Source organism: Hylobates moloch, unplaced genomic scaffold, assembly GCF_009828535.3.
Source record: "Hylobates moloch isolate HMO894 unplaced genomic scaffold, HMol_V3 SCAFFOLD_22, whole genome shotgun sequence".
Lineage (NCBI taxonomy): Eukaryota > Metazoa > Chordata > Mammalia > Primates > Hylobatidae > Hylobates > Hylobates moloch.
The window spans coordinates 25,043,943-25,054,885 of NW_026652297.1; the positions used below are offsets into that span (position 1 = coordinate 25,043,943).

The 10,943-nt window shown below is 52.8% G+C and overlaps 1 protein-coding gene across 1 annotated transcript in view; it reads right to left on the bottom strand.

Annotated features, from left to right (window-relative positions):
• Positions 1 to 5,950: 5,950 nt before the first annotated feature.
• Positions 5,951 to 10,943, bottom strand: part of LZTS1 (leucine zipper tumor suppressor 1) — a 58,610-nt gene continuing 53,617 nt past the window's right edge. Inside the window, exon 4 of the mRNA XM_032143734.2 lies at positions 5,951 to 10,159. Within this exon, the coding sequence (XP_031999625.1) occupies positions 9,518 to 10,159 (642 nt within the window). The 3' untranslated portion in view covers positions 5,951 to 9,517. The remainder of the gene's footprint in view (positions 10,160 to 10,943) is intronic.

The window sequence follows — 10,943 nt, forward strand, 5'->3', positions numbered from 1 at the left end:
TGCAGTGGCATGATCTCAGCTCACTGCAACCTCTGCCTCACGGGTTCAAGCTATTCTCCTGCCTCAGCCTCCTGAATAGCTGGGTTTACAGGTGTGTGCCACCTGGCTAATTTTCAACATTAGCTCCATCAACAATGAGGGATTTTTGTTGGCTAATTTTTTGTATTTTTAGTAGAGACTGGGTTCTCAACATGTTGGTCAGGCTGCTCTCGAACTCCTGACCTCATGTGATCCACCCGCCTTGGCCTCCCAAAGTGTTGGGATTACAGGCATGAGCCACCACGCCCAGCCTAAGTAACTTATTTATTTTTTGAGACAGGGTGTTCCTCTATTGCCGAGGCTGGAGTGCAGTGGCACCATCATACCTCACTGCAGCCTCAAGCTCCCAGGCTCAAGTGATTCTCCCATCCCAGCCTCCTGAGTAGCTGGCACTATAGGCGCGCACTACCGCGCTTGGCTAATTTTTGTATTTTTTGTAGAGGTGGAGTCTCCCTATATTTCCCAGGCTGGTGTCCAACTCCTGGTCTCAAGCAATCTTCCCGCCTCAGCCTCCCAAACTGCTGGGATTATAGGAGCGAGCCACCACACCTGGTCTAAGTAACCTTATCTCAGCAGCAGAGGAGTTGGGACGCTAACGTGGCCAGCTGATTCTCCAGATGAAGGACTTAACCTCTGTACATGCCACCTCTTGGAAGGTCTCAGGTAGAACACAGGACTGGGCAGCAGAGGGGGGTCTTTTCATAAAGATTGTGATGGACAAGAGGAATCCCTCATTGTTGATGGAGCTAATGTTGATGATAGATGTGATGTTTTACGGAATGCGCTCTGGCCCCTCCCATCAGATTCAAGTTTGCAGAGGCGGGTGTTGGAACCCCATGAAATGGAGAGCCCTGAAAGCCAGCTAAGAGGGCTGGAGATGATTCTGAGGTCAGTGAAGTGCCACTCAAGATTTTGGGCAGGGCAAGGTTATGATGTCAGCAGCACTGGAGGTGTAAACCGGACTGTTGTGTGTGAATGGATTTAATGGGCCAGCGTGGGGGCAAAGAAACTAGTAGGGTTATTAGAGCTGTCAAGGAGACCAGGTTTGTCATCAACTAGCTGTGTGACCTTTAGAAAGCCCTCTTGTCTTTCTAGGTCTCCCTTTTGTATGTCTATAAAATTGAGATGGTGAGAATTAGAAGATGTCTAAGGTCTAAGATGTCTTGGACATTTTGCAATCCTTTTGATGACCTCAAATGAGCTAATAGATGTAGAAAGAAAAGAGGGTGGTGGGGAGGGCTGTGAGGAGTGGATAGAGCCTGCAGGATCTAGGATCTGATTGGACAGAGAGGATAATGGAGAGGCAGGAGTCAACAAAGGCTCCAAACTGCAGTGAGAGATGGTAGGATAGAGTTACCTGGGGGAAAATCTGGATTATACAGTAGGCAGAATAAACTTGTGCTCGGAGCCCCAGTAAACACATCCCTCCCACCAAAACAAACAAAAAATATATAGATAAGTTAGCTGGGCATGGTGGCTCATGCCTGTAATCCTAGCACTTTGGGAGGCTGAGGCAGGAGAATTGCTTGAGGCCAGGAGTTTGAAAGCAACCTGGGCAACATAGTGAGAACTCATCTCTACAAAAACATTTTTTTAATTAGCTGGATTTGGTGGCTAGTAGCTATGTGGGAGGCTGAGGCAGAAGGATCACCTGAGTCCAAGAGTTGGAGGCTGCAGTGAGCTATGATTGTGCCAGTGCACTCCAGCCTTGGTGACAGAGACTGTCTCTAAAATATATAGAGAGATAATTAAAGCTGAACATTTTTTAATTAAGTTACCTAGAAACTATTTTAATTTCAGCATCTCTATAAGAATTGTGCCATTTCACAAAATTTTGTCTTTAATTTCATATGTGAGAAGAACAATGTTTAATGCTTAAGGCTTTTCAAAGGTCTTTATTGGGAGGTGGTGGGAGGGGTTTGTTTTAGATGGAGAGGAAGGTAGAGATGTCCAGTGGGTGGGAACAAGAAAAACTGAAGTTAGGGAAGAAAAGCTGCAAGTCCCCTGGTAAGATAAGAAGGTGTCTGCTGAGGGCTGGCCATGGCAGCTCACCCCTGTAATCCCAGCACTTGAAAGCCTGAGGCAGGTGGATCACTTGGGCTCAGGAGTTCGAGACCAGCCTGGGCAACATAGTGAGACCCCGTTTCTACAAAAAATACAAAAATTAGCTAGCCATGGTGGTGTGTGCCTATAGTCCCAGCTACTCGGGAGGCTGAGGCAGAAGAATTGCTTGTGCCCTGGAAGTGGTGGAGGCTGCAGTGAGCTGTGATCACACCATTGTGCTTCAGCCAGGGTTACAGAGTGAGACCGTCTTGCGTGCCTGTGTGCTCATACACACACACACACACACACACACACACACACACACACACACACATATCTACTGAGACCCCCAGAAAAGAGATCTCTTTTTTTAAAAATTTAATTTTATTTTATTTTTTGAGATGGAGTCTCACTCTGTCATCCAGGCTGGAGTGCAATCTCGGCTCACTGCAACGTCCGCCTCCTGGGTTCAAGCAATTCTTCTGCCTCAGCCTCCCGAGTAGCTGGGACTACAGGCGCCTGCTACCACGCCTGGCTAATTTTTGTATTTTTAGTAGAGTTGGGGCCAGGCTGGCCTTGAACTCCTGACCTCGTGATCTGCCCATCTTAGCCTCCCAAAGTGCTAGGATTACAGGCGTGAGCCACCGAGCCTGGCCAAGAAGAGATTTCTAAGAGAAAGAACTTGGCATGGAGGGTGGGGAATCCACGTTAGAAAAGGACAGCATGTGCTGTCAAGATAGTGACATCAGGTGATATTTGTGGTTCTCCAACTTGCCTTTCACTGTACCAGTTTCCCCACTTCACTCACTCTGCTCCAGTTATAGCACCTCCAGTTTCTCCACAGACAGCTTATATCATCCTCTTCATTTCCTTTGTAGCACTTATTATAATGGAAAATTATTTATTTGTTTTCTTCCGAAGTGCAAACTTCATCAGGAGAAGGGACCTTGACTGCTTTGTTCATCTCTGTATTTCTGGCATCTAGAACGGGGCTGGCAAAAAGTAGGAGTCCAGTAAATATTTATTGAAGGAATACATGCATGCCTGCATGAAATTGTGATATTTCAGGCCTTGTGGCACCTGGGTTGGGGAGATATTTGGGGACAGTGTGACCTTCCTTAAATAACTCAGAAAACACCTGCTGCTGTGAATGCCTAGGGATGATCCCCAACTGTCTTCCTTCTCACAGGCTCAATTGTGCACTGAGTCCGTCTGGGGCTCACTAAAAATATTCTGAGACTGTGCAATGCGTGCGGTGGAGGCTGAGGATTGAGCTGCTTGTTGTCAAGGAAGAAGGAGTCTCTCTCTGCTTCTTTCCCTTTTTCTCTGTCTCTTCTCTCTCTCTCTCTTTTCCATTTTGTTCTATTCTTTTTCCTAAAGTAATAAGCAGAGGGCTGAATGGGGTGGCTCATGCCTGTTATCCCAGCACTTTTGGCGGCTGAGGTGGGAGTATTACTTGAGGCCAGGAGTTTGAGACCAGCCTGGACAATATAGTGAGATCCCATCTCTACAACAAAACAAGACAAAAAATAAAACAATAAGCATGTTTGGGAGCCTCCAGGAAGGCTGTTTCCTAGGCAGGGCTCTGGAGGAAATGGGGTCAGGAAAAGCCCTCATTTCTCCACTCTTTTGCCCCCTTGCCTCGCCGCTGCCCTTCCAGCTGGAATGGTCTTTCCCACCGCTCTGTGCTTTTCTTTATCTTTTTTTTTTTTTTTTTGAGACACAGTCTTGCTCTGTTGCCCTGGCTGGAGTGCAGTGGTGCAATCTCAGCTCACTGCAACCTCCGCCTCCCAGATTCAAGCGATTCTCCTGTCTCAGCCTCCTGAGTAGCTGCGGTTACAGGCTTGCACCACCATGCCCAGCTAATTTTTGTATTTTTATCAGAGACAGGGTTTTGCCATGTTGGCCAGGCTGGTCTCGAACTCCTGACCTCAGATGATCTGCCCGCCTCAGCCTCCCAAAATGCTGGGATTACAGGTATGAGCCACCGTGCCTGGCCGGCCCTGTGCTTTTCTAGGGGTGCTTTTTTATGTCATTCTGAGCCCTTTGGATGGAGAGAGGCTTGGCAAGTGGCAAGCAAAGGAGCGTGCTGATAGGCATTCTGGTGATGTATTTTTATGCCATGTAATAGATCCCCCTGACTTCAGTGGCTTAAACACATGATCATTTACTGTGCTTAGGAATCTGAGGGTAAGGACTGTGGCAGGGCAGAGTGGGGAACAAGGCTCTGCTCCCCATGGGGTCGGCTGGGTCTTGGGTAGTCAGTCAGCTGTGCTTAGCTGGATACGGGACCTAGCTGAGACTCTGGGACAAGTGGCCCCTCCTACCCTACATGGCCTTTCCAGCAAAATGGGAGGGTGGGCTTCTTATGTGGCAGCTTAGGGCTCCTGAGAGTATAAAAGTGGAAGCAGGCCAGGCACAGGGGCTCATGCCTGTAATCCCAGCACTTTGGGAGGCCAAGGTGGGAGGATGGCTTGAGGCCAGGAGTTTGAGACCAGCCTGGGCAACATAGTGAGACCCTCCCATCTCCAGAAAAGAAAATAAAAAATGAGCCAGGTATGGTGGTGCATGCTTGTGGTTCTCGCTACTTGGGAGGCTGAGGCAGGAGGATTGCTTGAGCCCATGAGGTGAAGGCCTCAGTGGGCCACGATCGTACCACTGCACTCTCCAGCCTGGGTGACAGAGTGAGATCCTGTCTCAAATAATAGAATAAAAGTAGAAGCCGCTAGACCTTCTAGGCTTAGGCTAAAACTGGCAGAGCATCACTCCTGCTCTATCCCATTGGTTAAAATGAGTCTCTGGGCCTGCTGGAATTAAATAGGAAGGGGTGACCCAAGGGTGTGATTAGTGAGAGGCATGTTTTAGTGAGGTCACCAGCCTGGACCAGGTCTAGGAGGAAGACGGGGAAGAGTTACCCCAGGTCTGACATGACCCTTTTGTCCCAAAGCTGGGGCTTATATGTTAATCAGAATTTGGCTCCTGTCCTGGCTCAGTGAGTTGAGCTTCTGCGGGGGCCCCTGCACCCTGGCCCTCCTGCCTCTCCAACACCCAGTGCTGCTCTTTTCCCATCACAGGTGGGCAGGGAGCTGTGTGAACACCTGCCCCGGAGACATGTTTCTGGTCTTTTCCTCCCTCCCACTCCTCTTGTGTCCTACCCTTGCCCCAGGTCTTCTCCTGCCTGCATCTCCCCGGACCCCCCAGTCTACACTAACCTTCCCCACCTCAGAGGCCTTGTCATCTGCCCCTTATGTGCCCCCTAGGCTGCCTTGCGTTTTCAATTTCTTCGTAACATGTCCCTTCTGTCTCCCGCCACCTGAGCAGCAGCCCTCTGGGCCTAGGCTGTGAGCCCAGGATGGTAGGGAAGGTTGTCAAGGGGGCACCAGGTAGGCTGGAACCAGGTAGGCTGGAACCAAGAAGGCTGGACAGATGGACATGGTGGTGACTGCACCTGCCCCACCAGGGGGCCCTGGGGCAGTGGCAATTGTAGCCAAGCTGGTCTTTTGCCAAGAGGCCATATGCGGTAGACCCAGGAGTTGGCTGGTGAGGTAAGCAGCCAGTGGGGCATGCAGTTTGGGTGGGGAGGGGCTGTCTTTTGGAGAGGACGCTCTGACTCTACATGGACACCTGTCCCTGGGTCCCTTTTCCTCTCATTTCACAGATAAAGCCCCGGGGTAGGTGATGGGTGCAGGAGCCAGCTGAAGCCTATCTGACCCCTGGGGCCCCTTTCCCACTGCCCTGTACTGCCTTCCTCACCCCCCTCGCTGGTGGAAGGGACATCATCTTTCCTGTTCCAGGGGGAGAAGTCCCAGGGAGCTGCCACACCGCAGCGAGGGGAGAGGAGGGCAGACACACGTGGTTCTAGAGGGCGTGAGAAATGGCATTCTTTATTCATAAATAAAAACATAAAATTGCCACAAATAGTTTACATGGCCAAAAAGTGACATCAAAAATAAAATGAAGCTGTCAAAAGCAAACCAAACCAAACAAGAAACCACAAAGAGAAAATTAACTATGTACATCTTCCAAATGCTGGTCCGTCCCAGCCTGCCTCTGCTGGGGGCTCCAGGTCTGCCTGCAGGTGCAGCACGAAGTCCACCTTGCACAAGAGGTGAGTGAGCAGCCCTGCTGGCCCAGGGGTGCAGCCTCTGTCATGGCAGCACCCACCGCATGATGACTTGAGGTCTGCAGGGAAATCCCTCTCCCAAAGCTGCTGCTCCTCCAGCCAGGCCTGGCTTAGTTTTGGGCAACTGTCTCACCTAAGAGATGGCCCAGGCTGGGGCCAGGCACAGGAGGCTCACCGAGTGCCTCTCTGGGGAAGAGATGCCCCCATATCCCAGTCCCATGTGAGCTCAGTGCTATAGGGGCTGTGTGTGCCTGGCAGGAGTTCATTGGGAGAGCTAGGAGGGAACCCCGTGAGAGTCCAGTCATTCTGAGGTCCAGGGGCAGAGTCCGATCCTTGGTGAGGTGGTACGGAGTGCTGCTCTCTCCTGCAGGCATCCTTTGGGGACAGAGCAGGTTGGTCCATCCGAGTGGGTCAGTGGGTTGGCCAGCAGACGTGCCCAGAGGGAAGGGCAGGAAGCCCACCCTGTCTGGGGCCTGGGGCCAGGCTCTGTGCTTGGAGGCTTCTGCTGTCCAGAGCCTTTTTCCAGAGAGGCAGAATCTGGCATGGTCCAAGAATAGTGAGGGCGCTTTTGGACAGGGCAGGAAAGAACACCCACAGGAAGGTGAGGTCGCGAGGTCTCAGGACACTTGCATTCTAGTGCCACTGTGGGCCACTCTGGGGCCGGGGCTGGTGGCAGCCCAGGGAAGACATCTGCCACCTTGGACGTTGGACAAGGCCTGGGGGGGACACGTCTGGGCTGGCCTGGGACAGGGCCATGGAGATATGGAGAAGTCTGCACTCCCCTGTGTATGGAGGGTGCCGGGACACCATGGCGGAACACAGCCTCACGCCTCAGGGCCTTCCCCTGGGTGCGGCAGCCACTTCTTCTCAGGCAACGTCTGAGGGCAGAGCGCTGGACTCTGTCTGCTCTTTCCTGTGGTTGGGGTGGGGGAGGTTCTCCAGCCTGGGGAGGGGGAGCCAGCCCTTTCCTCTCTCTCCATGGGGCAGTCTCACTGGGAGGAAAAACTCAAACAAGGCACAGCCTGGTGGAAATGAAGGAACTGAGGGCCGGGGGGCAAGGAATGGGGCATCTTTGACTTAGGTCTGAACTGTGCCCAATGGAGGGTACCGCCCTCAGGCAGGGAGGGACTTTTGGCTTGTAGATTCCAGGTTTAAGCCTAGCTTGGGACTAAGAGCAATGGTTTGAAATTCCAGAAAAGCTCCTCTGTCGTTTGAGGATGGCAGGATGGGCACCGTTTAACCCCAGGGACAGGAAGGTAGAGCCAGCCACAGAAAAGGTGACTCTGGCCTCAGCCCGCACTCAGGGAAGGGCTAGGACCCATGAGGGCAGGGGCCAAGGAGAGAAGCATCTCCCCACCCCTACCTCGGGGTCCCTAAGGGCCAGCGGTGGGCGAGGCAGAAATGGGGACTGGCCTTGGACTCGCAAGTTCCCAGACGCTCCCCTCCTCATCTCAGCAGGCAGCAGGCACAGGCATGTGGGAAGGGCTGCTGTCCTGAGAACAGCAGCTGTGGCTACAGTCAAAAATAGAACATGGAACAGGCTGCTAGGTCTGGCTTGCTTCTGAAAAGACAAGAAAGCAAAAAAGAAAAAGAAAGAAAGAAGAACAAAAGAAAAATCTGGCCAGGCACGGTGGCTCACATCTGCAATCTCAGCACTTTGGGAGGCCAAGGCAGGTGGATTGCTTGAGGCCAGAAGTTTGAGACCAGCTTTGGCAACAAAACGAGAGCCCGTCCCTCCCTACAAAAAAAATGAAAAGTTAGCCAGGCATGGTGGCGTGCACCTGTAGTCCCAGCTAGTTGGAAGGCTGAGGCAGGAGGATTGCTTGAGCCCAGGAGTATGAGGCTGCAATGAGCTATGATCATGCCACTGCACTCCAGCCTGGGGGACAGAGCGAGACCCTGTCTCATAAAAATAAAAATAAAATCCCTGAACCAAACCACAGAGAAACTGCACCTTTTATCCTTCCCTACCACCGCCTCCAGCTCTGCACATCTGCCGAGAAACTCTGGACTCCCTGGGGCACTGCCCAAGCTCCTGAGAAAGGGAGCTGTGTTCTGGATCCTTTAGTCTCGGACAAATGGGGGTCTTGAGGTGGAGGGAGGATGGCTGGTGGCCAGGCTATGCACACTGCTGTGTATATGTCTCTTTTTCTTCCTGCTTGGGGCTCTGGCTCCCTGGCACTCTGAGGAACCGTCCTGACCTCTAGAAACCCAGAACTCAGCCCTGAAGGTGCTAAGGGGGAAAGGTGTGCCACTGAACCTGGCTGTAGGCAGAGGAAGAAAATGCCCAGATCACATATATGCCATCTTAGTGATATGGGCTCTTCTGGATCAAGCAACAGCTTGATTCTCGGGAGGGAAAAACATTCCAGAGTAGCCACCGGCCAACAAGAACCAGGTAGGGACTCCCAGCCTCTGGCCCCAGCTGGACAGATGGGGAGGCTCCCCGAGGGCGACTGGAAAGCCACACCCTCTGGTTCACACGGTGGCTTCAACCCTCCCTTCCCAGTACCCAGCCCAGGGCCTCAGGGTCTATGGCTTAAAGGAGAGTGGTCACTGAGGTCAAAGGCCACCAGCTGTCCACAGGCTGCTCAGCTGCCATTCGCAAGAACCAGTAAACAGGGGCTGGGCCCCAGGGGCTGGCCATCACCTGCCACTGGCTCTCAACCCTTGGATTCTCTCTCTGCCCTCCTCTGGCTGTGGCAGGGTCTCCACACTGCCGGGCTGCCTGTCTCTCCCCTCCTTCCTGTGGCTTGCGGGGGCCTGGACAGCCCTGAGGTTTCAAAGCCAGCTTCCCCACAGCTCATTCCACCCCTACACCTCTGCGGCCAGAGGAAAGTAGCTCAGGTTCTGATGGGGCTTGTTCCAAGGCTTCTGGTCCTATATGGCTTCTTTCTATTTCCAAGGCATTCCAATGTGCCCAGGAGGAAAAAGAGGTTGGGATGAGAAGCAGAGGGGAGCCGCTGTACTTGGTGTGGCCACCTTCCCTGGAGGAGGGGGAGAGGATATCTATTTTGAACAAAGGCCAAAGTTTATGGAGCCCTTAACCAAAGCAGACAGACCCCTGGACCCATCTCCTGGGAAATCCAGAGGAGTCAGGGCCTGAGGTCTGGTGGGCTGCAGGGCTGGTGAGCACTGGGACATCAGGGAGGGAAGGAAAGGCCATCCTGCCCTCGCCTCGGGGGTCCTGGGTCTGTGTGTCAGGGAGTGGCGTCTCTCAGAGGGGTCTGAGTTGCTGAGCAGCGGGGGGATGCACGGGAGAGCCCTGCCTCCCGGTGCCAGGTCCCCAGACTCGCCGTCCCAGGCAGCCCCTCAGATCTCGGTGGCTATGATGTCCTCGTAGGGGATGTCAGCCCCTTCCAGGTCAACCTCCAAGGGCTCCCCGGCGCTGTCCCCATGTGCCAGCTGCTGCAGGGCCTTCTCCAGGCGCTGGTTCCGCTGGTACATGGCCACGTAGCTCTGCTGCAGCTGTTTCTGGTACTGAATCACCTTCTCCTTCTCCTCCTTCCACACCAGCCGCTCATGCTGGAAGCCCGAGGACATCTGGTCATGGCCTTGCCGCTCCTCCCGCAGCTCGGCCCGCAGCCGCTCCAGCTCCCGCTGCAGGGCGGGGACATCCTCGGGGAAGGTGGGTGGCCCCATGTCGCGGGCCAGGGCGGCCTGGGCCCGCAGCTCCTGCAGCTCCTGCTCCAGCAGGTTCACCTTCTCCCGCAGCAGCTCCGCCTCGTTCTTCTTGCGCTGCAGCTCATTCTCACAGACCTCCAGCTCCAGGCCCTTGGTGCGCAGGGCGCCCTCCAGGTCCTGGGTCCTCAGCTCCAGGCCCTCCAGCTTGCCCCGCGTGTCCTTCAGCTGTGCCTTGAGACCCAGGATCTCGCTAGCCTTGGCGTTCACCTCCGTCTGGGACTCCTTCAGCTGCTGCTTCAGGAGGGAGATCTCGCCTGACTTCTGGCACACCTGCCGAGGGTGGGGTGGAGACAGAGTGCCAAGACATGAGTGTCCTTACCCAGCTCAGCTGCCTAAAATAACCAAGCCACTCCAGATGCGGTGGCCTGGTGTTAGGCATTCCAGCCTTTGTCCAGTCTGAAAGTAAGCTGGACATTGCTGTGGCCTTTTCCCCAGGTTATCAAGCTAGGCTATATAGTAAAATGATAAAATAATAATCATCATGTATAATGACACATAGTATATTATTATTGTTATTATTTGAGAAGAAGTCTTGCTTTGTCACCCAGGCTGGAGTGCAGTGGCGTGATCTTGGCTGACTGCAACCTCCGCCTCCCCTCTGATTCTCCTGCCTCAGCCTCCCAAGTAGCTGGGATTACAGGCACCTGCCACCATGCCTGGCTGATTTTTGTATTTTTAGTAGAGACGGGGTTTCCTCATGTTGGCCAGGCTGGTCTCGAATTCCTGACTTCAAGTGACCTGCCTGCCTTGGCCTCCCAAAGTGCTGGGATTGCAGGTGTGAGCCACCACGCCTAGCCACACATAAGTATATTATTATAAACATACTTTCACTAATAATTTATCATGTTATTAAGTGCCAAGCCGTACATTTGCTCATCTATTCCTTACAACCCGATGAAGTAGGTACTATTAGTAATCCTCAATTTACATCAGTGAAACTTAGGCACAGAGAGGTTATGATAGCAAACAGCTGGTGAAGTGACCAGCCTGAGGGCTAATATATATATATATTTATATATATAAATTATATATAAATATATATAAATATATATAA